Here is a 27,994-nt window from a genome sequence, read left to right as displayed (position 1 = left end):
GCTACTGGGGGGGCCATACTACTGAGGGGCCTGCTACTGGGGGGGCCATACTACTGGGGGGGCTTACTACTACTGGGGGGGGATACTACTGGGGGGGCTTACTACTACTGGGGGGGCCATACTACAGGGGGGGCTACTACTGGGGCAGCCTACTACTGAGGGGGGCCTGCTACTGGGGGCAGCCTACTACTGGGGGGGGCATACTACTGGGCGGGCCATGCTAATGGGGGGCATACTACTGGGGGGGCCTGCTAAAGGGGGGCATACTACTGGCTGGCATGCTAATGGGGGGCATACTACTGGGGGGGCCTGCTAAAGGGGGGCATACTACTGGCTGGCATGCTAATGGGGGGCATACTACTGGGGGGGCCTGCTAATGGGGGGCATTCTACTGGGGGCACTGCATAGGGGACCCTACTACTAAGGGGACTGCATAGGGGGCACCACTGCTGGGGGCATTGTGTAAAGAACACCGCTACTGTGGGCATTGTGTAAAAGGGGCACTACTGTGGGCATTGTGTAAAAGGGTCACTACTGTGGGCATTGTGCAAAAGGGGCACTACTGTGTGTCGTAACATAAATAAGAGACACTACTTTATGGTGTAATGTGAATCAGGCCCTACGTGCGGTGTAATGTGAATAAGATTGTGCACTGTGACTCCTTGGGCCGTAGCCCACTATGTAAACAAGTACTGTGACTCTGCTGGCCGTACCCCACTGGGTGGGTGCACTACTTTTCATTTCTGCCACTGCTGTGTGGCAATGTGTCATAGATGTGCTTTATACTGTGGTGTCTGTGTCGTTGTGCCGCTGCTCTATCGCTTAGGAACCAGTCAGCTCACTGCAACCTTTGGCCAATAATGTTGAAAACAATATTATGAGCTGTTATATGGTCTAAATTGACTGGAAATTAATGTTATTGAGGGTAATAATACTCTAGGAAGAAAAAAAAGACCAATTTATGTGATTTTAGCTTTTTTTGTCAATTTTTGTAAAAAAATCCAAATCCAAATCCAAAGCCAGTCACCGCAGTTTGGCAAATCCAAATCCAAATCCAAAGCCGGACGACGAATTAGAACCAAATCCAAATCCGGCAAAAATGGTCCGGCGCACATCCCTACTTTATATGCAGTTGCGATGCAGATAAGTTTATGAAAAAGCACAGAGGTTTGGGAACCGTTACCTGTGGCTCCGTCTAAGTCTCGCCGCTTAGCGCAAAAAGAATAGGTGTATTTGGACACATCTGTATACAATGAATATCTGGTATTTCAAAAAGTGTTTTAATTTAAATTTAAAGTATGTTTAATCCCGTGGGGTCTATTTACTAAGCAGTGTTAGGAGACAGAATGAAAAGTGATAAGGAAGTGATAAGGTGCCAGCCAATCAGCTCCCACCTGCCATCTTACAGGCTGTGTTTGAAAAATGACAGTTGGGAGCTGATTGGCTGGCACCTTATCACTTTTCACTCTGTCTCCTAACACTGCTTAGTAAATAGACCCCTGTGTCTTTTTGGTTCCGCGCACACTACACACAGAGGCGTAGCAGCCATGTTGTTCCATGGCAGACCTCTAACGGTTAAATGTAAAATCTCTTTTCTAACTTTGCCAGGTAGGCTGGGAAGCTAATCCCCTTTTAATCAAAATACTGTGAAGGCTGAATTTTGTAAATGGGGAAAAAAAAAAGCTGATCGCAAAATCTACCAACCAGCCGAATCTTTACTGCTGTATTTAATATTGTTACATTTATTTTCTGAACTGTGGAATGAACAGTACCATGTTTTCGATCAGTGTTTTATGTAAGAAATCAGCGTTCTGGCATTTTCAAGGGCACGGAAAACATTAAAATGTGTATTTTTTTCTCCCTTTTTCCATCTTCTTGCTGTCATTTATTTTTTGTTTTGGCCATGAATACGTTTTTAAAAAAATTTTTTATGATCTCCCGATCTGTGAAATATGTCCGTAAAACAAATCCTCCGCTCGGCTGGTACGAGCGCTGTTGTGATTTCCTTGTAACCTGATCTTCTCTTTGTCTGTTTCTTGCTGAACAAACCGAGCAGTACAGGAGGCCGAGCAGGAGGACACGCAGGTGGTAACGGAGACCCAGCCTCCAAAGTCTACTAAAAAGGCCAAAGCGGCTGGAGCTGCAAGCTGTCCCTCTGGCAGTGCCAGGAAAGACAAGAAGGGAAAGCAGAAAGGTCAGCCGCATGCTACCAACACCGCCTGTCAGGCAGCATTGCATGTTTACCGTCATACGTGTGCGCATGATTTCTTTGTATGTTCCCCCGCTTGTCACAGCCGCGCAGCACTGGAACCGAGCATGACGCGTGAATGCACGGATCACAAATTGTCTCCGTCCCCACAATTCTTTGCATTTTTTGCAAAGAATCACCTCAGTAATTGGCTTAATACGTTACGTCACCATAGCCAGTCCGCCTGCATGCCATCCAACAAGTCACGGGTCAGCCTGGTCACATGTCATTGTCTTGTGATGTGATGTACGAGCATGGAACATCCCAGTGTGATTTGATGGCCACAGAACGCTCAGTGACGGCATCAGTGGGCCGAGGATGCAGGACGAACGGCCCGGGCCTTGTCAAGGCCTTCGATGCACAAACACTATTCCTAGAGTATTCTACTGAACAGGCCGTGAAACCGAGCAGAAAATTAGTCATCTTTTCACACGGTTGGGTTACAGGAACAAGGAAAGTATCTGAGACATGCTGGCATGGAGAGTTAGTAGCGAGAGAGGAATCCGTTGACAGCTTGCGGCTGTTTTCCCGTCACTCCTGCCATACTTCACAGCATTTCTCTCCATTTGTGATATTTCCTGTTTTGTGTGTTATTTGGTGTGGAAGCTGTTTGTGGTTCCTGTAACAGATTTGTAGACTAATGAGGAGAAAGGCGCGTACAGTAAAAGCAGCACAGACGGCGTAATGGTTAGCATTACTTCCTCACAGTACTGAGGTCGTGGGTTCAATTCTTACTATGACCCTAATGTTGGGTACACACGGTACAATTTTAATGAATGATATCGATCAACGATAAATCGTTAATTTTTATGCAGTGAACGAACAACAAATGACCAACGATGCTCGTTCCCTCATGGATGATAACGATATCTACGGTCGTCCGTACATGCAGCCCAACTTGAACAATTTCAACACGATTTGCATGTTAAGAGATGTGGCAGGATGACTTCAGTGAAATAAATCTATCATAGATCTCTCAATATCGTTTGTCCTGTACTACAGAAATTTCAACGGAAATCGTTCAGTGATATCGTTGGTTGTGTAGATCGTACCGTGTGTATGCAGCATAACTGTGTGGAGTTTGTATATTCTCCCTGTGCTTGCGTGGGTTTCCTCCGGGTGCTCCGGTTTCCTCCGGGTGCTCCGGTTTCCTCCCACACTCCAAATATATAGTGGTAGGTTAATTGGCGCCCAACAAAAATTAACCCTAGTGTTTATGTGTGTGATCATGTGGTAGGGAATATAGATTGTAAGCTCCACTGGGGCAGGGACTGATGTGAATGGTCAAATATTCTCTGGAAAGCGCTGCAGAATATGTGTGCGCTATATAAATAACTGGTAATAAATAATAAATAAGATGACGGGGTCTTCCCGCTGGGCCTGTGGAATTGGGATGTCCAGTGCTCCAACTCTGGTACCAAGTGTCATAACCAACACCTGGAGCTGGGACGGTTGATTTTTTTTTTCTTTAGTTTGGAATATGGAATATTCTGGAAAAATTAGATACAGTCAGGTGCATAAATATTGGGACATTGACAGAATTTTCATATTTTGACCTGTATTCACCACCACAATGGCTTTGAATTGAAACAAACAAAATGTGCTTTAACTGCAGACTTTCAGATTTAATTTGAGGGTAATTACATCCAAATCAGGTGAACGGTGTAGGAAGTACAACGGTTTCTATATGTGCCTCCCACTTTTTAAGGGGCCAAAAGTAATGGGACAAACTAAAAACAATCCTAAATCTAACTCACTTTTTAATACTTTGTTGCAAATCCTTTGCAGGCAATTACAGCCTGAAGTCTGGAACGCATAGACATCACCAGACGCTGGGTTTCATCCCTGGTGATGCTCTGCCAGACCTCTACTGCAAATGTCTTCAGTTCCTGCTTGTTCTTGGGGCATTTTCCCTTCAGTTTTGTCTTCATCAAGTGAAATGAATGCTCAATCGGATTCAGGTCAGGGGATTGACTTGGCCATTGCATAACATTCCACTTTTTAGCCTTAAAAAACTCTTTGGTTGCTTTTGCAGTATGCTTCGGGTCATTGTCCATCTGCACTGTGAAGCACCGTCCAATGAGTTCTGAAGCATTTGACTGAATATGAGCATATAATATTGCCCAAAACACTTCAGAATTAATTCTGCTGCTTTTGTCAGCAGTCACATCATCAATAAATACAAGGGAACCAGTTCCATTGACAGCCATACATGCCCACGCCATGACACTACCACCACCATGCTTCACTGATGAGGTGGTATGTTTTGGATCATGAGCAGTTCCTTTCCTTCTCCATACTCTTCTCTTCCCATCACTCTGGTAAAAGTTGATCTTTGTCTCATCTGTCCATAGGATGTTGTTCCAGAACTGTAATGGCTTTTAGATGTAGTTTGGCAAACTCTAATCTGGTCTTCCTGTTTTTGTGGCTCACCAATGGTTTACATCTTGTGGTGAACCCTCTATATTCACTCTTGTGAAGTCTTTTCTTTATTGTTGACTTTGACACATATACACCTACCTTGATTTGGCCAACTGTTGTGAAGGGGTTTTTCTTCACCAGGGAAATAATTCTTCTGTCATCCACCACAGTTGTTTTCCGTGGTCTTCCGGGTCTTTTGGTGTTGCTGAGCTCTCCGGTGCGTTCTTTCTTTTTAAGAATGTTCCAAACAGTTGATTTGGCCACACCTAATGTTTTTGCTATCTCTCTGATGGGTTTGTTTTTATTTTTCAGCCTAATGATGGCTTGCTTCACTGATAGTGACATCTCTTTGGTTCTCATATTGAGAGTCGACAGTAACTGATTCCAAATGCAAATGTCACACCTAGAATCAACTCCAGACCTTTTACCTGCTTAATTGATAATGAAATAACGATAGAATAACCCACACCTGTCCATGAAATAGCTTTAGAGTTGATAGTCCCATTACTTTTGGCCCCTTAAAAAGTGGGAGGCACATATAGAAACCGTTGTAATTCCTACACCGTTCACCTGATTTGGATGTAATTACCCTCAAATTAAATTTGAACATCTGCTGTTAACGCACATCTGGTTTGTTTCATTTCAAAGCCATTGTGGTGGTGAATAGAGGCCAAAATATGAAAATTCTGTCAATGTCCCAATATTTATGCACCTGACTGTATATTTCTTTAAGATTAAAGGCCCTGGTTATCTCTATTACTGAATATTAAAAGTTAAATTTTAAATATACTATACCATTTAAGCCTGCCCTCCCAAAAAAAGAGTTACCCCTTTTTTTCCCTCAAAAAACTCCAAAAACCCTAGTATGTATAGTGTTTATTAACCCATGGGAGCACCAGCAACACAGTTACCTCACGCTATATTTGATTCTTTATGAAATTTAGTGCATTTGGTGTAAGATAATTGCTGTTCATTGGTCAGATATTGTTCTCAGTCCTTTACGGAAATTACTTCCCTCTCTCCCGTCACATGACCCTGGTTTCCTGTAAGAAACCATTTTGTTCATTTTTCCTAAGGGGCGTGATTCAAATTGCTATTAACGATTGGCTGTCTGCCCCCTGTCATGCCGTTGTTATCATGGTAACCAGTCACATGACAGCGCAAGACCTAGAGATTCTAATACTAACTTTCTCAGCCAGCACGTTTACAGCCCCTCAACCCCTTCTTCCGCTGCCATCATTTGACCACTAAGATTTGAAAGCAGTGCACTATATAGTACCAGCAAGCATACCTGCCTGTAATTGTGAATGATACTGTTGTGTCAGTACAATCTATCTTTGAGTTGGAAGAGAAACAGAAGCGAAAATGAAAAACAAAATATAGTCATGTACTAAGCTTTGGAGAGAGATAAAGTGGAGTCTAGTCCTCCACTGTATGGCTGAATGCTCTGATTGGCTGCAAAGGGGTCTAGTCTTGTGAGTGCTCGAATGCTCTGATTGGCTGCAAAGGGGTCTAGTCTTGTGAGTGCTCGAATGCTCTGATTGGATGCAGTAAGGTCTAGCCCTGTGAATGTTCTGACTGACTATTTTTCTTTACTTCTTATTTCTTAATCAAATGCAGACTATCCACTGTTCCTGCCCTTTCCTTTCTAGCTTGCATACAATCTATTTATCTGTGCTGGCTCTGAAAATGTAGTTTAAATATCAGCTATACAGTAGTTCATTGTAATTGGATATAGTTCTGTTTTGCCAGAGCTTCCCAAAATACGTCATTACAGCCCACGTTTTAAGGATAGCCGTGCTTGAGTCAAGATGGTTAAATCAACTTGACTGTGGGACTCATCAAGTCACCTGTGCTCGAGCACGGCTATCCTTAAAATCTGGAATGTAATGGTGGAGCTTAGGAAATTCCGGTATATGCAAATGTGTCCCTACAAAGACTTCGAGGCTAATACCCCTTTTACACCAGAGCTAAAACCCGGGTTATTGCAGGGTAGCTCCTTGGTGTTAAAGGGGACAGGGTTGGATTCCCGGGTGTAGTGACCCGGCAATCCAACCCAGGTAACTTTCCAGGGTTTAACACGGGAATAACCTGTGAAACCCTGCAGTGTAAACGGCGCGATCCGGGTCACGATAACCTGGATCGTGCCGCATGCCTGCCGATTGGTCGGCTTCAGTGGTGCTTGGAGATGACGTCATCTCCAAGCGTCCACTTCAACGCCGGAAAAGCCGGGTCACTGCAGACCCGGCTCCGGTGTGAACGGCGCCAACTCAGAAATTTCCTGGGTTGGCGCCGGAGAAATTCTTGGTCTGATCCGGATTGGAACCCTGTTCCAACCTCCGGGCAGACCCGGAATTTAGGTTTAAAAGCAGTATAACGTATGAGGCTACTACGCACCCTGGCAGCTAATACCCCTTTTACACCGGAGCTAAAACCCGGGTTTTTGAAGGGTTAACCCGGGCAGCTCCCTGGTGTAAAAGGGCAGAGGGTTGGATCGCCGGGTCGAGTGACCCGGCAATCCAACCCAGGTAACTAGCAGGGTTTAACACGGGCGTAGCCCGTGAAACCCTGCTATGGGAACAGCGCACTCCGGGTCACGATGACCTGGAGTGCGCTGCTAGCCGGCCGATTGGTCCGGCTTCAGTGGCACTTGGAGATGACGTCATCTCCAAGCGTCCACTTTCACTCCGCAAAAGCCGGGTCTAGGCAGACCCGACTGCGGTGTGAGCAACGCTGACTCGGGAATATCCCGAGTCAGCGCCGGCAAAATTCCGGGTCTGATCCGGATAGGAACTTTGTTCCAACTCCGGGTCAGACCCGGAATTTAGGTGGAAAAGGGGTATAATTGAATTGGCCCTTATTTTTTAAATGTTATTTTTTTGAAAGAAGAAGCAGAGACTCATTTGCCTGATTGTAATCAGCAGTGAAGAACAAATAGCTTCATATATTGCTCTTTCTAGTTTAGTGTGTTCAGCTGTTGGTTATTTACCAGTAAATATGCTAATTAGGATCAGACTGAGAAATAAATTGTTTTCTCTGCAACGCTTTAATTTTTATAATATTGTAGAACTTAGAAATTAAAATAATGAAAAAGAAAGAAACTGGTATTTTCTAGCATTCAATAATATTATGCATACTACTTCACGCTCACAATCAAAAGCAATCTTCGTTCATTATCTGCATCCCCTCGTTATCATTGATGTAGGGAGCCATTCGCATTGCTCCAAACACTGATGTCTATCGAGGCCGAACGTTTGATGGTTTAAGCTTTTTCTCCCCTTGTCGTCTGAAATGCAGAAGTGAGATTCTCATTATCTCCTTGAACATTAAGCGGAGGATTAAATCTTGGACATTTTGGATATGATTGCGTCTTTGAAGTGGCTCCTCTCTTTGATAGCTGGATAAAAAGGCGGATACAGACAATGCCGAGATGGGTAAAATAGAATAAAGCAAATCAGCCAGTTTTTTCCAAGGTTGTATAAAGTCGCCGGGGCTTATTCTAAGTAACGCGCTGCTGCCATTGCTTTATGCTAATGTTAAGGAGTCCTAGTGAATTTGGCAGGATGGGGAGAGTAATACCTGGAATCGAGTGTCTGTGGGGAGGGGCGGGGCAAATATGACACCATAAAGGTTGCATAAAATTGGATTTTTAAAAAAAAAAATTTTTTAAAAATCAGAAACTTATTAATTTGATTCAAATAGGATTTTTTATTAACATTTTTTTTTAAATAAACGTTTAAAAATTTTAAACTTTTACTTTCAATTTTTTTTAATAAAAAATCCTATTTAAATCCCAAAAATCTAATTTAAATCAAATAAATCCGTTTTTGATGTTTTTTTTTAAAAAAAATCCAATTTAATGCAACCCTGGATTCTATGAGATGGTTTATGCAAAAAGAGATTACTATTTAATATTAGATATCCCTACAGTTTGCTTATAAACACTGTTTATGGGCATAGTGGAAGTTTGTAGACTTGTTTTTAATATATATATATATATATATATATATATATATATATATATATATATATATTATATAAACAGTATATATACACTTTGAATTTGGAAATATATATATATATATATATATATGTATATATATACACACTGTGTACATATACACACATTATATATATATATATATATATATATATATATATATATATATATATATATAGATATATATATTTCTAGATATATAGTATCTATAAATAAATATATATTAGTAAAAATAAGTAAATCATCTAGATGAAGCAGGCAATCCAGTGCGGGAACATTTTCTTTGTTTTTTCATGATGTATACTGTATAAGAGCAACCTGCAGCTTAGGGTATTACTGGGAATTGTAGAGCGCTGGGCGTGATAGCGGGAAATTACACAAGCGGATGGCTGCTCTATTGCCCCCCACTACAGCGGTGGTGATACAAGTGCTTAGTACATCCCACCGTGATTGATATATAAAATATGTGGCTCTTGGCACAGATGTTAGTGATGCGATATGAGAGATCTCTGGTGAATATAAGTATAACATAATTACACCGCAGCTACAATTTCTTACCTTTTCTTACAGTACATCGCCTGGTTACTTAATGCTCAGACGACTGTTTCTGGGCAAAATATTCAGTATATCCTAGGAAATTAGTTATTCATTTGGTTGCAGGTAATATCTGACATTGCTGCACTGTATATGAAAGGTTGTACATCACTATGCTAAGTAACATACTTGAAACAAGTAAACTAAAGATGTCCATTCTGCTGTATCATACCTTTCTGCTGCAAAGTGTCATTTTGGGGGGCGGGGCTCCTGTAACACAGCAGGCAAAGAGTGACTGACAGCCTGGCAAGCATCCGGTACAGGAATGTGCTGTGTGGATTGGTGGATTCATGCACAGGGGTGGAGTCAGTGATCACCCAATGGCTGCATTCTTAGCATTCTGACCTGTGTGAGATCCCATCCTGAAGATGTGGGTGGAGCTTCATATGCCTGTAATGAGGGGGGAGGGTAACAGTTGACTTTATAACAGTGCTGCAGTGGAACGTTAGGGGGTCACACTAAACAGCGTATTTTCATGGTTCCTATATGACACATTTAAATTTCAGTTTAGTGTAAAACAGAAAGACAAATGGAACAACCAAACCGGAATGTCCCATTGGGCCCCAGTCATACAGATGTGAAATCTCTGGCTCACCGGTTATCTGCCCCTACAGGTATCGATGGCCCTGCCGCCTTCCAAGACGAAGTCCAGGACACGGGGAGCCACGTACAAATTTTGACAGTGGGACAGTCCAGCCACGAAGAGGATGAAGTGGAGACAGTGGCTGGTGGCCAACAGCAGGGCAAGCAAGACCTGAGACTGACCATGCAGAAGAAGGGTGAGAGCTGGCAGTCATTCTATACAACCCAGAGACCTTCACAGTAACACGAACTCCTACTGAGCTGTATCACTGGGCACTTGTTGCAGCCTGTACTAGTGATACAGGGTTTTATGTCTGAGACAAAGGCAGCACGGTTGGTGTAATGGTTAGCATTGCTGCCTTACAGCTTTGAGGTCTTGGGTTCAGTTTTCACCACTGTGTGGAGTTTGTATATTCTCTCTGTGCTTGTGTGGGTTTCCTTTAAAGTGGGTCTTTCCAGCGGGTTTCTAATGGTAAAAGATTCTTATTGAAAGTCTTCATACGTGTCCTGTGTGCAACACGTGTGATATAACCGTAACTCATAAACCTGCCGGGTGCACGTCCCATCTTCTGATCAGTGTCCTTATTTACTGTGTCGCCTCTGTATTGTCGCACACATTTGGGCAAACACCAGTTCGATCTCCCCCCATATACTGTTTGGGCTGTGAGCATAACACACACACAGTTTCTCTTTAATTCGTTTTAAAACAATTTTGTTCAATTTAAGTTGCATCATAAACTTATTCAGATCTAATACTTTGGGCCCTATTCAATTAGTTTCGCACTCGTGATAAAGTTTCGCCTACCGGACTTTTCGCCTACATCGCATATTTTAGCCGTGGAAACTTATAGCGTGTGCCCCCGCTATTCGCCGTATTAAATTCCAAAAGACGCAAAAACATCGACACGTGAAGTCAGAACAGGCGAAAAGTGATGTCAGAATCGGGGAAATCAGCCTGAACCCCCCCCCCCAAAAGATGCTGAAACATTTGGGACCAATGCAGTAGTGCCCTATGAGCCCTAATAAACTGTTTGGGGTACTTAACTTCGCCCAATTGCCACTAATTAGTGTATTTGCACAAGTGGTGAAGAGTGGTATAAAGCTGTATTTTTGGGTGAAAATAAGTATTCCTGGCACATTTGGGTACCTGAAAATGGGTGCTAGCATATTTTACTGTCTCTAAAGTGAACATTAAAATAAAGTGAAAGTCCACCCCCTAAAATGCACCTGCAATCCCCAAAACACTTGACCCCTTTCTTAGTGCACCCCCAGAACCTTATTTCGCTAGTTTACGAACTTGTCCCCCCCACTTTGCACTTTTTCGCCCCAAAATTCAAAGTACTTTTTTGGGGTGATCTTAAGTTTCTTATAGGAATTGTTTGATGCAGTTGTCCATTGGGGGACTGTCCGAAGGGTTCTGACTGGTTTCCCCACCTTTGCACCCCCAAACAAAAATTTGGCACTTCCTATCTCCACCCATTCAGAGGCGAAGCTTATTTGCCTATTACATTATATTACAAAGCGGATGGAATTGAATACGGTTATACTTTTCCAACAGGCGAAAAGTCGCAATCGGCGATATTTTTTCGCGGATCTCGGCTTTTCGCGACTAATTGTATACGGGCCTATGTTGGAATCCTTGGATATTACAGTGAAGTGGCAGTAACAGTATATAAATGTACCCGCTGTCACTTACCTAATTTATTGTGATACTATTTTCTTTTCTTACATATTACATTTTTATTGATTTTCAAAACAGAATATAGACACAAATTTTTTTTTGAAAAAAATATACAATACTTTTAATTAATGTGTCCTCACACTTCTGTCTCCTTGTTACTACAGTGGTAATAATAGATGACAGCGCTGAGTATGTATCAGTTCTTGATTCTCTTACCTGTGTCCGCTCATCCCCATATTATGTAATAAGTCTGTATACTTATTCTTGGGGTGGTCTTTAGACTGATGCAGTAAATTCTATTGCTCTCTCTCTTTGCTACAGTTCTTCTGTGACTCACTTCTCCGTAAAACCTATTGGGGTACTATGTATTAAGCCGTGTAGAAAGATAAAGTACCAACCAATCAGCTCCTGTCATTTTTCAAATACAGCCTGTAAAGTGACAGCTAGGGGCCGATTGGTTGCTACTTTTATCTCTCTCCACGGCTTAGTACATCTCTCCCTATGTTAGCTCTGCTGCTTGCTCTGTAAACGGCTCCCGTTCCTGCATATACAGATGAGGGGTGCACCTGTGCCCTCTCCTACGTGACGACGTTCTCACCCCAATCTCTCGGTCTCCTTTTTCTTTTAAGCTGCAGCATATGTGCCGTATAATGAGTTCTGTCCTCGCTGGTTTATAGATTTTGTTTTATGACTCATTGCCTGCTTCACGACCAGAGCAATATAATCAGAAATACAAATTAATTAGTAATCAAGGTGTTGCAGACGTAATTAGATCTATTGCCGACCAGCGGAATAGTCTTCTGTTCTGCGGCTGCCATTTATACACAACAGAGAACCAGTTACGGTGTTCTCAGTGACCTCTGACGGGCAGATTAATCAAGCCGAAAATAAGGACCTTTAATTATATTTAGAATTATGTCTAAAGGCCCCCATACATCAGCAATTGATTGAGCCAATTCTGTAATTTGCAATCGATTGTGTATAAAAATCTTTCCCTTTTTCAATCGTTGCAGATTGAAGAATTGCCGCAATCAATTGCTGATGTATGGGTGCCTTTACTTACCTTAATGTAACCTTTCCATCCCATGGGGACTGTGGCCCTCATTCAGAGTCGATCGCTAGATACAAGCGGTCGCTCTGAATGAGGGCGGCCGCTTGCGGTGTGAAGTGCGGCCTCCTGGTCTCTAGCTAAGCTGTGGGTTACCACCCACAGCTCTAGCGAGTGAGACCAGGTTTATGGTCGCGATGGTCAGGACCATCGCGACCATCGGGGCTTGCGACTAGAGACCCTAAGGTTGGGTCTCATCACACGCAGGCCCCAGGGAGCTTCCTGCTCTGATCGAGCAGGAAGCTCCCCACTGACATCATTGCTGATGTCAGTGGGGCCGCCCCCAAACGGCAAGCGTTCCGTCGGGAAAGCCTCCGTTTGGCCGGCCACCCCCCCTGCCCGCCTCCCAAATGGGACGAGCTGTCAATCACCATTGACAGCTCGCCCCCTTTGGTGCGAGACCCGTAGCGACGGAGCGCCCGTCGCTAGACGGGTGCGACGTGCGCATGCCCAGTGGGCAAAAATCGACCTGGTTGCGAGCGCTCATCGCTTGCGACCGGGTCTGAATAAGGCCCTGTATCTCTGTATCCTATATTATTATTTATTAGGTGATGGGATTATTTAGACCGAGCAGGACCAGGCTGTACACAAGACTAGGTGGCACTTTATAGAACATGTTCAGTCCTGGATCTATAGGGGGGGCAGGGGAGATGGGGGGTTGTTGGCGCTCTCTTCCCTAAGTACAGGCAGCTTGACTGATGTCAGTCACATGTCAAAAGAGTTCATGCCAGTGTACTAGATACCAGGCTTGTGCTAGGCTGCGGGATGAAAAGAGGAGGGTACAGGGGGGTCCTCAGTGAACAATATTATAGGACTGTTGATGGATCCTAAAGTGGGATAGGTGGGATGGTGCATAATACCGCTGTGCCCTCATGCACCTATACTTTTTGTGCCCTCATACACTGGCGCAAGACGAATGGTGCGACTCTGGCACGGGAGCAATTCCCGGACTTTTGCACTTTTTCCTGAATTAACTGTCTTATTCTCATTGTAGCTGTATCCAAAGTTGCTTGTAGTGTCCTAGGCACTTAGGGTCAGTATTGTTGCAGAGGAATGGGTATAAACTTGCGGATTATGCACAAGGAGGCATGGCGCCAGGCACCCGTCTCAGAACTCTGGACCTCATTCAGAGCCGGTCGCAAAAAGCGAGCACTTGCTCTGAATGAGGGCATCCACTTTTTCTTTTAAAAGCCGGCCTCCTGGCCGCTCGCTAAGCTGTGGGTGACCACCCACAGCTTTTGCGAGCGGCCAGGTGATGGTCGCGACCATCAGGCTTGCGACGAGACCCTTGTGGTAGGGTCTCATCTGCCGCAAGCCCCAGTGAGCTTCTGGCTCTAATAGAGCCGGAAGCTCACTACTGACATCACTGGTGATGTCAGAGGGGCGCCCACAAATGGCAGGCGTTCCTTCAGGAACGCCTCCGTTTGTCCGGCACCCCCCACGCCGCCTACAAAACGGGGCGAGCTGTCGATCAACATCGACAGCCACCCCTTTTGTAGCGAGCCCCGGAGCAAGTGCATTTGTCACTCGCTACGGGGGCTTGCGCACGCCGTGCGTCCGCAATGCACAACCATCGACCCGCTTGCGAGCGCATAGTGCTTGCGAGCGGGTCTGAATCAAACCCTCTGTCTTTTGCCATTTTACCCAGGTTAGCGTCTGAGTTGCACAAAGTAGCTGCATGCAGTGCCAGTGATGATGCAAATAAGACGCACATTTTGCAAAAAACTGTGTGTCCATGGCGTGCCAACCAGGGCTATTTGGTGCATTTTGAAGATAGCTGTCTGCTGGCACATCTGTGTGAACAATTTTATACTGTATGTAGGAAATGAATGAACAGGGAGGGTGGATGTTACCAGGTGTACTCTCCTATTAGCACGCGGTGTGTTGCATGTATAACGGATTAGCGGCCCATCGTCCTGTATACCGATTCCGGATCAGGAGAAGCGTCCTGGTCCTCACGGCAGCCTGGTTTCCTCTCTCTTACAGGGATATCGAGCAGCATGAACTTTGACGAGGAAGAAGATGAGGAAGATGAAGACAGCTCCAGCTCCTCTCAGCTAAACAGCAACACCCGGCCGGGCTCTGCCACCAGCAAGAAGTCTAATAAGGTCAGTAGATTACCAACCAAGTTAGTGAGTGGAGCGTGCACGGAGTTGCAAGACTCCTAGTAGGGATGGACATCGGCCATCGAGGATTGATAATCATCGATGGTTTATGGCCGATGTCGAATGCTTTTGCCATCGATGGGGGAGGAGCAGTTGGTTTCCCTCCATCGATGTCTAAGCAGGGTCAAGTCGGGGGGCAGAGCTATTGCCACTGAGGGCGGAGAACCATTGGATCTTCGCCATTGATGGTCGTTAACCATCCCTAGAGAGACAAAGTTCTCAGCATCCGATCAATGCCAGCTGGGCTGAAATCGGCTCTGTACCGCGGTAATCTAGCAGCGCAAGATCCCTATATTATGTAAGGTACATTCCCAGCATCCCAACAACACTCGGCATCTCCATTATTTCCCCGGGACCGGTTATTTGTCTTGCCTCGCCGTGACTCATAGGAATTGTAGTTCCACAACAACTTCTGCGTTATATGCGATGATGTCTTCTACACCGCTGAATGGAGCAAGCGTTACATACAGTGCATATGGGGCACAATAACTAATGCACAACAATGAGAGGATCCTGTTCTAAGGGCTCGCGATATAAAGCGTTTGAAACTAAACTCGTGGGAAAGGGAAGGGGCAAAGGGCGTAAGCCTGGCTGCAGTTTTCTGAAGCTCATGAGATGCCACCTACAATGTTCAGTGATAATATTATAAAGTACTAAGCATTTATAGTCCCCATATACATGCCACGAGCCACCCAATGCTGCACGGGCTGTATGTACTCAGGCCAAGCAGGATTAGTTCCTCTAATGATCATCCTGGAAGCCACCAAGCTATGCAGAGGACCAATCCATTTACCAGCTTGGCCTTCAAGTGATATCTGATTTGATGATTAGTCGTTAGGGACGGAAACCCGTCACAGTCACCGGTATTTATTTTTGGGATGACCATGTTCCTGCAGGAGACCGCCTCAGCCCCCAGCCCGCCAACAAATGAACCATCTATCGACGTGGAGGACCTGGAGGAATTTTCCATGCGGCCAGCTCCTCAGGGGGTCACCATCAAGTGCAGAATTACAAGAGACAAGAAGGGCATGGACCGGGGCATGTACCCGACATATTATCTCCATCTGGAGCGGGAGGACGGTAAAAAGGTCAAAATGAAATTCACCAGCATATAAAGTTACTAATATGTGTCAGGAAAACTTATTACTGGGAATTATGGCTAACACAGAACCCACTCTATGTTGGGAGCACATTACCCCCTCTGTATTCCTCTTACTGTAAAGAATCCTTTCCTATATTGCTGGCTGCACCTCCTTTCTAGGATTCCCATGTGCAATCCGTCATGCAGGGGATATTACCAGTGAAATCATTAAATTTTTTGTTGGGAATGGTTTGGAATACGGGGATTATTTCCTAAAATGATGAATAATAATAATTGCTTTTCACCTATTTGGTAATGACATTATATAAGTTGCAAAGTAATATTAATATCACTGCATTGTAATTGAAGGCTGCTAACCCTAGCCGACAGTACCAGAAAGGAGATCTAATATGTGGAATATTGGACATTTTCAGGTATTCCTGTTGGCCGGCAGGAAAAGGAAGAAAAGCAAAACATCCAATTACCTCATCTCGATAGATCCGACCGACCTTTCTCGAGGAGGAGAAAGTTTTATCGGCAAACTCCGGTAAGGTTACTACAGATAAACCAATGCAGGACCTGCTCACTCATAAATGTACCATGTAAATCAGTGGGTATTACCCAGCGGGGCCGAGGCCACACATCTGAGTGTAATACAGCATTGAACACAGGAGAATAACAACTTTGGTCTGACCTAGAACACATTGGGACCTCGGGGACCAGTCTGGTTAACTCTTCAGGTTTGGAATCCATGGAGAAGGGGGCATAAATGAGTGTAAAAGAGAATAAATCGCATCGTCAGTACTCGAGGCTTCATAACCTAGATCAGGCTTAGGTAAAATGTGCTTGGAAGCAGTTGTGGAACTACAGGTCCCAGCAAGCCATCTGGAGAGCCAAGCTATGGTGCAGACTGCTCAGGTAGAACTGACATTAGCAGGAAGACAAATTCTAGATGAAAGTAAAAGATTGGTAATTTCATATTATTATAATATTAAGCAGTTCAGACAGGTGTAGTGCAGCTAATGGGGCTTTATAGCTTTACCCATTTGTATTTTTTGGTTTCATTAGTAAGAGTACAAGAGACCAGTACACACAGCCGAGAAAGGATAAAGCCAAACTGATTCTTAGCAATATTCTACATCGTACCCAGGACGTTTTCATCAGCTTATGCCAGGGGTGGGGAACCTTTTTTCTGCCAAGGGCCATTTTGATATATATAACATTATTCGTGGGCCTGGTGCAGGACACACCCCTCTGTGTGACATCACACAGGGGCGGGCCATAATCGCCGGTGATTACAGCAATGCCCGGATCACCCTGAGGATGCTCCGGAGAGCTGTAAGAGCAGCGGTGTGACCATCTGAAGCGTCCTAAGGGCGCTCCAGACGGCACTGCTGCATAGATTCTGGCTGCAGGTTGCCGTTAAGGGCACCCTGCTAGCCAGATGAGGCAAGCAGAAAAAAGCTCTGAGGGCCAGACCAAATGATTCTGCGGGCCTTATACGACCCCCGAGCCGGAGGTTCCCCATCCCTGGCTTATGCAAAAGGTTTCAGAAAATTAACAGAGGCCTATGAAGCACTTTATTTTTTTTGCCTGAGCTGTTTTACTGCTGGCCCAATATATACGCTGCCTGCAGTCATCTAATTGCTGTTCATATAAATAAGGCTGCATACAGGAAAAAAAATGCTGGAGGACAAAGTGCCTGCGTGACGCCACCTCCAGGATTTCTCAGGCAGCAATTTTACTGCCAGCAGGAAAATAGCTCAAGAACCGTTCTCCTTGTGCCCTTAGATCTGTTTGCTGTGTGAAATGTTCTCAGGACCCCAGTCTAGGGTCATACATCAGAGGGTTATTTTAAATGGAAAGTAGTATGATTACCAAATAAACCGTCTATTCATGCTGTAGGCAAATAATTACACGGATGATTGTTTTCCTGGAACATGTCTAAAGCTGCGTCCTGTCCCTGCACCATTGGTGACACTGCCCTAATCTATCTGACGGCAGAGGTGAGAGGCCGCACCTGATTGGCTGGCCACAATCACATAGTCAGGCACCTGGCGATCGCCTCAATTAGCATCAGGGAACCTCAACCCAGCACTTTGCTGCCTCTCATTGTAGTTTTATTTTTTTTCACCTGATTTCTTACAGGTCCAATCTGATGGGCACAAAGTTTACAGTCTACGACAACGGGGTAAATCCAGTGAAAACGTCCTCCAGTTTAGAGGCCAGCAATCTACGGCAGGAACTCGCAGCCATCTGCTATGTAAGTGCGTCATAAAGATTAATAGCCATGTATAACGGCTTCATGTTCATTGCGGTGTTTCGCTGGGACCAGGGCTCAGGCAGCAAATATCTCTCCAGGTTCATTTCACTGATTTCTATCAAATCCTGAATCTCTTTAATGTAGCAGCGTGGGTGGATTGCAGGAAACTGCTTGACGTGTTTAAATTAAGGCCTGTTGGATGATGATATTTGAATGTTTCCTGAGTTATTAAACAGGTTGACGTACAAAGGTTTAAAATCATTATTTAATTTAAATATTGTTGATTTAAAACTATCGTTTAAAGCTGCCAACGATCCGCTGGAGAGTAAATCTAACCCCCCCCTTACTGGAGTCACTAATTGATAGGAGACGGAATAGATCTGTGACATTAAAAATGTTGGTTCATTTTGCACAGTAAAGTAATCAGGATTCCATTATCATTGTAATTATATAATCATTAAAATATGAATATATTTCACTACAGTGAGTCACTACAAACACGGTTTATAGCGGCATCTAGTGGCCAATGTGGGGATGTGTCTGTGATATTTTGTCAATGTACTATTAAAAACCCCCAAAAATGTTGAAGTTTTATTTTATAACTTAGGGCCGTATTCAATTTGGAGCGAAAAGCTGTTCTCGGCGAAACTTTTTCACCGATTCCACTTATTCCTGTATTCAATTTGTCCGACTTTTCACCGGTGTGAAAAGTTTGCGCCTTGTAAGCAGCGGAAAGGATTCGCCAACAAATACCCAGCGTAAAAAAGTGCGGAATTGGGATTTTGGGGTGCAAACTTGCGGCAACCACCCTGCACCCTTTGGACACCCCCCTTGACGCTAACTGCGTCAATAAACGCAGAAAAAAATCACAGAGGACATCCCAATAACAACTTTGAAAAAGTGGGTGAAAATTTTAAAAGTGGGGGTACAACTTCAAAAACTAGCGAAATAGCCTTTGGGGGGGGGTCTGCAAGTATGGGGGAGGTTTTTTTTGATTGCAGGTGTTTGCTGAAGGTGCGTTTTGGGCGCTATTTAAGCTGGACTTTAGCAATTTTAAAATATGTTTGCACCCATTTTCATGTACCCCAAATTTGACGGGAATAGTTATTTTCCCCCAAAAAGTGGCTAAATGCTATTCTTCACCACTGTCCCAAATATGCTAAATAGCGCCTATTGAGACCATTCAAAGACCCCAAATAGTTTTTTCAGGGCTATTCGGGGGTACCCATAGTGACCCCCATGTCAGAGCATCTTTTGGGGGGTGTCAGGCTGATTTCCCCAAAAATGACAGGACTTTTGAACGATTTCATTTTCGCCAGGTCCGATTGGAGTTGAATACGTGGATAAGCAGGGACGCGAGCGATAACTTTTTGACAGCAAAACTTCTGATGACGATGAAAAAAGTCAGGCCTCGGACTTTTCACTCCAAATTAAATACGGGCCTTAATGTTGTAAAATTGAAACTTTTTTTTGTATTTGTTTCAGTATGTAACGTATGGAAAGAAATCTTTAACGTTCCTATTTACTTATTTTGTTGTTGCATTAGGAAACCAATGTATTAGGCTTTAAGGGACCACGGAAAATGAGCGTCATTATCCCTGGGATGAACATGGATCATGAAAGAGTTTCTATAAGGCCACGTAATGTAAGTACTGTCACTATATAGATGGTGTCTTGCAGGCTTACTACTAGCCACGTCATGGTTCCTGGCTATTAAATGTTACGTAAAATATCAATGAATATTAAATAAAATATACTTCATTTAATTTAGATTGTGAATGTGTCGCACATACATATAGATATTTGACTCCATATCCCTTTTTAATATTTTTAATTTACTAAATAAAACACTTGGACAAACAGCTGAAAAAGAAGGGGCCTGAGATACCTAATTTAAAATCTGCAGCTCTCTCGCTAAGGTTTATGGCCCATTTGTATGGGTTGGCTTAGCGTAGGGGGTGACAGGTGTACAAATATGTAGCTGACACTTTGGGGTCAGTTAGGTGCGGGCAGCGCGATGGCTTTAAAACCCTGGCAATGGCGCATCAACTCCCCCCCATTTTGCCCTAAACTCGCAGATTTTTTGTACGTGGCCCTAAGGATCACTATGGAATGTGGGGTTACTGTCAGTGTTGCGTAGGTGGGTACTTCGCATGGGGGCCAGCCGCTTCGTCTCTAATTTAATCGACCCATTTCTCTGTGATTTTTGACTGTTATGAGATGAATCTGTAGTAACGGCAAATGAGATTAAAAAAAAAGTAAAAAAACCCAAAACAAATGCGATCGGATGCGTTCTGCGAGGAACAACTTAACAGGTGCAGCCTCACTGGAAAGATTAAAATTTTCCCTTCGGAACGAGGGTGCTCCCAAATTTTTCAGAGCCAGTGTTAGGGAGATTCTCTAACTCTTTGCCAGGTATTGTTAGTGCACGAATTGTTGTCTACACGTTGTGACCTTATCAGGCTACAGTGCTAGAAGAAAAGCACCCGGATTATGGTTCTCACAGTGAGACTCAGACACCCAACAGTCCTAGCAAAATCCTCTGTGTTTTCTGCATTACTTTCCTCAGTAAGAATCTAAATGTACGGTGCTGGGCATTGTGTTTCTTTCCCCATCATTGGTAAAACTTGCAAATTGTTCACAATTGTGCAGTTATCCCCTTTCTACTTTGAATGAATCAGCCTAATGCCATTTGTCATCCCCATAAAATGATATGCAGATTTTGTATGAACGGTTCGTGTGTACACAATCACCACAATCGTGTTTCATCCTTTATTACATTCCTCTTACGTCCTACCTGGGGGACACTGGAAGATGATGGGTTAAATGAGGAAGCTGAGGAGTAGGCACTAAATGGTTACATCTATTGAGACTGAAACCTCCTCCACCCCACTTCTGGACCCTCACACCACCAATGGCAATTTTTTATTTATTGCATTTGTATAGAGGAATTTGTATTTTATTTCTAGGTACTTGTTTTTTTCATAGTATGCACTTGAGCCCCCTTATGTGTGCAGATGGAGTGGGGTTCACAACGCTGGTAGAGACTGTCCTGAAAGAGGCCTTGCTGAACCCTGACAAAAAGTTCAAAGTTCTCTTGGGTTTCAAGGTGACTTATCCTGATATGGAAGCAGATACGGTTCTCTGGGAGGTGCCGTCTACGGTAGATGCCCCCATTCCAGGCTTATTCCTACTACCAGTTCCACTCCATGTTGAAAGATTCTACTGACCGTAAGAGTGAGGCCATCCTTAAATCATTATTTTCTCTTTCAGGGACTGCCCTAGCCCCGGTTTTAGCTGTGACCTGGGCACACAAAGCCTTGGAGACCTGTATAGATAAGCTTTCAGAGGGTATCACTCTGGTTTGGATTTGTTGGATCTTCTCTTCTTGCTGGACAATACGAAGCAGGCCTCTCTTTACGTAGGTCAGGCATTCTGGATGAAGCCTCTTTGCTTTCAGGCATATCAGCTTTGGCAGTCTCTGCCAGATGAGACTTGTGGTTGAGGTCACAGCAGGCAGATCTGGAGTCTAAAAAAACTCTGGAAGCAATCCCATTTGTGGGTAAGCTGCTATTTGGACTGGAATTGGACTGCACAATTTCGCAAGGCTCTCCAAGGCTAAATCTCCTAGGTTTTTGGCTCTTGTACTTCCCTGAGCTGGCTCATGTTCCATCTTCCAGGGGACAGTTTGGAGCCCACAGTAGTGGGTATATCAGCGGCCACATGTCCATTGCGACCAGATGCTCTGGTCCTAAGCCAAGGGACAAGTCCTCAGCAAGAGGGTCTACAGGTTCGTCCCGGGACTGAAGTGGTGGGGGCCCGCCTCCTTCAGTTCTGGGACGTTTGGTTCCGGTTGGTCTCTTTATCTTTGGGTCATGGGTATTATTTTGCAAGGGTACTTTCGCTAGGCCTATAGCTCCTAAACTGTACAGATGTTTTGCTGCCCTGCTTCCAGGAGACCCAAAAAAGTGGTCTCCCAGCAGGCAGTGCTCTGCCGGCATCCCAGGTTATTTTTCTGGTTCCATATTGTAAGGAGGGGTTGGGGTTTTACTTAAACCTTTACCTGCTTCAAAAACCAGAAGGGTCTTTCTGGCTAATCCTCAACCTCAAGAGGTTGAACCTTCATTTTCAGGTGGGACAATTCAAAATGGAATCCCTGCACACCGTCATCACTTCAATGGAGAATAAAGAATTCCTAGCGTCATTGGACGTAAATGATGCCCATTTACAGGTTCCTATTTGATCTGGGGATCAAGCATTTTCCAGTTTTGCCGTAGATTCCCTTCAGATAAAGGACATTACTAGTCTTCTGTACCTGGACAACAAGTTAGTAAAGATGCAGTTCTTGGCTCAGTCTCCTTCTGCAGGTGGTGAAGACATTGGAAGAGCATGGCAGAATCATTAATTTTCCAAAGTCCAGGCTGGCACGGTCCCAGCGATCGGTCTTTCAGGAAATACTGTTCGACGCAGCTTGTCAACAGGCATTTCTCTCAGTAGGCAAGACTGAGTGCCAGCAGTCCATGGTAAGGTCACTGTTGCGCTTGCATTGGGTGTTCATCATGAGGTGCACGTGGCTACAGGGGAAGATGGTGGTTTACTTCAAAGCCATTCCATTTGCACGGTGGTATTTCAGGAAGTTTCCAGCACCTGTTGCTCCAGACCAGATCCAAAATTGGACAGGCAGTTCTTCATGCTGTCCCTTTGTACATGTCAGTTCCTCCTTTGGTGGCTTTATAAGCCCTACCTGTCCAGGGAGTGCCAGTAATCTGTCTGAGACTGGACCCTGGTAATGACATACTCTTGAGACTCTCAGGTTGGGGGGCTATTACTTCCCTAGCTATTAATATTCCAGAATTAAGGGGAGTCTTCAATGTGCTAGCTCAGGGATTCATGTGGGACCATCCTTTTTGGATCCAGTTCGACAATGCCATGGCTTTGGCATTTATAATTTTCTAGGGCTCCGTTGTCAATTTTTCACCCTAACAAAGTGGTTTTGTGTACAAATCTGTCCTTTCAACCGAAGGTGGTTTCCAGTTTCCACCCCAACCAGGAGATTGTGTTGACAGCTTTCTGGCTCTTCTGATGCTGATTCTTCTCTCCACATTCTGGAAGTTGTCAGGACGTTGCAGATTTGTGTGGATCGGTCTGCTTCTTTTCTTAGGACTATATAGTCTGTTGGTTTGGCTGTCCGGCCTCTAAACAGTCCATTGCCCGGTGGATTAGTTCTTCCAGATCTATCAGACAGACTTATGTTTATTTGGGCGAGTCTGTACCAGATTCCCTTAGAAAGGACGATTGTTTTGAAACGCATTAGCTTTAATGAGGGTCTCTGGATGTTTTACGGAGGTTCCTTTGAGGTTTAACAGCTACGGACCAGCCTTCATCCAATCTGCATGGTTATTGACCCGCTGTGGACTATTTAATGCCGGATATGGTATTGCAGTTACTCTGCATAATCTGACCTTAGATCACGCAGCGCCTGTATTTTGTAATAGTGGCAACAGTATTATACTATCGGTGGCTTTTTCCCTTTCATGCCATGTACTGGGGAAACATTCCATGCAGCTCCGATACAAAGAAACTACTGCAGGCGAGAAGTTAAGCCCTTGTATGTGAAAGTTTACGTGCAGCGCTAATACAAAGGAACAGCTACAAGCTAACACTCTAGTCGGTTTATGTGAGTGGGATTTCTCTAAGCATTCATTGTGGATTTTAAACTGTATTATACCTATATATGGTTTTCTCTTCCTTTTCTATGGGACAATGTGGAACTTGGGGAGATTATTACCAGTAGGACTCCTGATTGCTAATTCTGTGGACTTTCTACTTGCAGAATTTTTTACTATTGTTTTGCACTCAGAATTTTTCGGCCTTTTTTTTCCCGTATGTCTGTGTGATTAGTGACATCGCAGTTTGTTTTTGCAGCTTGGTGCAAAATCCCCTCGTGCACCCACTACTGTACATGGGTTGTGATAGGCTCTAGGGCAGCACGGCAGGGTGCCTCATTTGAGGATCTACCTTTACAAATTGTTATTGTTTTCACACCTTTGCTTTTAAAGAAGCCACTTTTGGGGGATTCTAGTTATTATTATGTTGTACATGATGCACATGTGTGTTCTCTATTAGGCTTTATTAGATAAATAACTGAATTGCCAGTGGAGGTGAGAGGGTTAAGAGGTATGTGTGTTTATGGGAGGATTGGGGGGGAGGGGGAGAATCAATAAAGTTAACTATTTAGTATCTACTTCTTGGCCTCCCCACTTAACCCATCGTCTACCAGTGTCTCCCAATTGGACTCATAGGAATCAATTTTATGGTTGAGTAAAAAAAATCCTGTTTCTGTTTATTCGCCTACAAATTGCCTGAAACCCATTTTTATACCAGAATACTTTTGATGCTTCAAATGATAAAGAAACAGTGGATGGTGGAGAATATCTTCTTATAGTGGGGAGAGAATGAGGGGTCCTGCTCGAACACTCCACGTTATCTAGTTAAATGCTGAGCCCTTTTCTAGTCTTTAAGATTGTATTACGTTAGCTACAACCTGTCTGAGATCTATCAGAGTTTTGTTCATCTTCCCAGTGACTCATTGTGAAATTTTGTTGCAGGAGCACGAAACGTTACTCTCTCGATGGCAAAACAAAAACACGGAGAGCGTCATAGAACTACATAATAAAACGCCCGTCTGGAACGACGACACCCAGTCCTACGTCTTAAACTTCCACGGCCGGGTCACACAAGCTTCTGTAAAGAATTTTCAGATCATTCACGACAATGATCGTAAGTATTGGGGGGGGGAAAGGCAAAAACATTCCTGTATCTATTAAACCTTTTTTTGGAGAGTGAAATTACAAACATTGTTTGCATAGGAGGAACTGGATGACCGATCAGCCATTTATAGGTTATGTCATACAAAACTTTTATCACATGCTTCTAAGTTTCCCCCCATATCCTGCCGTGTAATTACCTGTTGTTACTTAAGGCAAATTTGGATTGCGCAGATCTCGACCAGTGGATGTGATAAAATATTATTGAGGGGAAACTTAGTTTTACGTTCACCTCCCCCATAGTTCTGAGAAATCCAGCAACTAGGGAGTGAGACAAAAATTCACAGTTTAAATAAAAACAAAATGTACTATAGAACGTGGGACCAGACGTCACTAGTGGTTATATTCTATAAAAGTGTAAAAAGCCACACCAACTTATCAGTTTATTTTATTGTATTAGGTGGCAGATGTACTAAGCCTTTGAAGGAGATACAGTAGAGAGAGACAATGTATCAACCAATCAGCTCCTAACTGTCATTTTTCAAACAAAGGGCCTCATTTATCAATGAGTTTTATCATTCACAACAAGTGACAGAACTCGTTGTGTATAATAAATGGTGCTCAGCCAATCAGCTCCCAACTGTCATTTTTCAAACAGATGACAGTTGGGAGCTGATCGCATTTGATAAACGGTGCTCCAGCCAATCAGCCCCCAACTGTCATTTTTCAAACAGATGACAGTTGGGAGCTGATCACATATGGTAAATGGTTCTCCAGCCAATCAGCTCCCAACTGTCATTTTTCAAACAGATGACAGTTAGGAGCTGATTGGCTGGAGCACCATTATCATACGCAACGAGTTTTAATCACTTGTTGTGAATTATACAATGTGTTGATAAATGAGCCTTGAAGATAAAGTGGAAGGTGATAAAGTACCAATAAATCCCAACTGTCACATTACAGGCTGTGTTTGAAAAATGACAGTTAGGAACTGATTGTTCGGTACTTTATATCTGTTGCAATTTATCTCTCTCCAAGGCTTAGTACAACAGCTCCTAGATCTGTTAAAACTCTTTACTGATTGAAGCTATTGATGCCTGGACATTTGCGCATTCCCTCTATCTGGGGGCGATTCAGTAAAATGTGTTGGTTGCGATGTGCATGGCGGACAGCAACATCGCTAGTTATTCCTCGCACCCCATAGAGTTGCACAGAATAACTAATACTGTTGCAGGTACTGTATATGGAGGTTTATTTGCGCAGCGGTTCTTGGCACATCCCTACGAATTTAATTGCCCCCCTAAGTGTCTGTCAATTTAAACATTCTCACTTTGAAAGTCTGTTTATGGGTTTAATAACCGTCTTTTTCCTGCTCGTTAATTCAGTGTCAATAACACAAATAAAATAATAAAACTGATATTTTTAAACTAAAAATTTAGACTCGATCTCTCTAGTGTTTGTGCGGTACGAATGTGAGAATGCTGAGAAAATACGCTATTACACTTTAGCGCTGTCTTTATGCGGTCTGGGTGTTTATCACGGTGCTCTGTCTGTTGCAGCGGATTACATCGTCATGCAGTTTGGCCGGGTGGCAGAGGATGTGTTTACAATGGACTACAATTACCCCATGTGTGCACTGCAAGCCTTCGCCATAGCACTGTCCAGCTTTGATAGTAAACTGGCCTGCGAGTAAAAAGTAGGTCCATCCCAGTGTCTACATGGCTTCCCGGAGGCCGGCTACCCGTGTCTTACACTCCCAGTCTGGACAGATTTTATGTTTTTTTTTTTTTTTTTTGGTTGCCATAAAGTGAGGAGAACCTTGGTGTTTACATGCAGCTCATATTTGTTTTTTTTTGGAGGAGTTTTTCTTTTGTAAATAGACTTGTGATCGCTCACAGATGGGGGGAAAAGTCCCCGAGTTACTTTCGTTCTGAAATGTTTGCACCCGTTTCTACAATTGTGGAAATTGTCATTTTATTTTTGTATTTGTTTTTACGAGGCCGATGCTGGGTGAGGTATTTGGTGGATTCGAAGCTGTAACCAAACCAAACCCAACCCAAGGAAGAGGCTTCGGCACAGACTGAGGAGCTCTAAGCGGTGACTCCCGCTGGGTGGACTGAAGTGTACAGTATGAGTTGCCTTTCGCAAATTGTTTACTAGGAGCCTAACAAATGTGTCCTAATCTTTCCTGTGCGATGTGTATTGGTAGCTGAGTCTGTTGCTAACACGTGCTCGCGATGTGTTACTCTCTGGGCAGAGGTTTGTTGTTGATCACAGAAAGCACAAGTACGAAGACGTTGGCCAGCGTGGACTTGGACCACCGGGCTCACGCCACGTCTCTGTCCAAAAGTTTTGTTCGGATTTGTTACAAGCCTTCTTCTCGGTGTGTCCTACTGGCCAGCTACAGTCATTGGCGATATTGTGGTTATAAAAGTTCTGTATTCTGATTATAAACCAACTTGTTAATCTTTCAGTGGCAGCGACGCCTTGACCGGACTCCGTCGCCTTCTCATTACTCAAAACTTTTTTTGGCATCAGTAAAAAGAGGGTGATCGATATTTTGGAAGATGTGTTCTATATTAAAAAAAAAAAGATATCTGCCCTTCGTTGTCTATGTTTTATTTATATCCATTATGGGCTCTCAGAAAAACAAATTTGATCTTGCCGTCCTTGAAGCCTAAATTTCAACAGCAGGTGACTAAGGAAGGGGTCAATGTACTAAGCCTTGAAGAGAGAGAAAGTTAACGGAGATAAAGTACTAACTAATCAGCTCCTAACTGTCATTTTTCAAACACAGCCTGTAAAGTATAAATACTTTGGCGGTGTCCAGTGTGTGGAGTGTAAGAGATCTCCCCCCATTGATTGGTTGGTAGTTTATCTCTGTCCAAGGCTTAGTACATAGAGCCCTAATATACTTACCCACTACTGTGGCACTTCTAATTTGGGACATTATTACTATTGGTTTTCCAGAATCCCTTTATCCCTGCCAAGTAACAAGCCCATGCTTTTAGTGTTACTCAGCTTTGGCGCAGGAGCCAACAGTCTATTTTATTGTTCTACAGTAGCTTGTGTCGACAGAAGAAA

General features: G+C 43.8%; 1 protein-coding gene across 3 annotated transcripts in view; it reads left to right on the top strand.

Annotated features, from left to right (window-relative positions):
* TUB (TUB bipartite transcription factor) overlaps nt 1-27,511 on the top strand; it is a 216,825-nt gene extending 189,314 nt beyond the window's left edge. For 2 of the 3 annotated variants that reach the window (XM_088450307.1, XM_088450308.1), the window contains exons 4-12: nt 2,057-2,194; nt 9,878-10,042; nt 14,621-14,742; nt 15,696-15,887; nt 16,315-16,427; nt 18,029-18,143; nt 19,690-19,788; nt 24,752-24,923; nt 26,470-27,511. In XM_088450307.1, coding sequence (XP_088306433.1) covers nt 2,057-2,194; nt 9,878-10,042; nt 14,621-14,742; nt 15,696-15,887; nt 16,315-16,427; nt 18,029-18,143; nt 19,690-19,788; nt 24,752-24,923; nt 26,470-26,603 — 1,250 coding nt within the window. In that variant the 3' untranslated portion in view covers nt 26,604-27,511. The remainder of the gene's footprint in view (nt 1-2,056; nt 2,195-9,877; nt 10,043-14,620; nt 14,743-15,695; nt 15,888-16,314; nt 16,428-18,028; nt 18,144-19,689; nt 19,789-24,751; nt 24,924-26,469) is intronic. The other variant, XM_088450309.1, reaches the window with a different exon arrangement.
* The last annotated feature ends 483 nt before the right edge of the window (nt 27,512-27,994 follow it).

The sequence above is a fragment of the Taudactylus pleione genome, unplaced genomic scaffold (assembly GCF_031769625.1).
Source record: "Taudactylus pleione unplaced genomic scaffold, aTauple2 ptg000515l, whole genome shotgun sequence".
Lineage (NCBI taxonomy): Eukaryota > Metazoa > Chordata > Amphibia > Anura > Myobatrachidae > Taudactylus > Taudactylus pleione.
The sequence above is the reverse complement of the archived record's forward strand: the minus strand, read 5'-3'. Positions and strand labels throughout refer to the sequence as shown.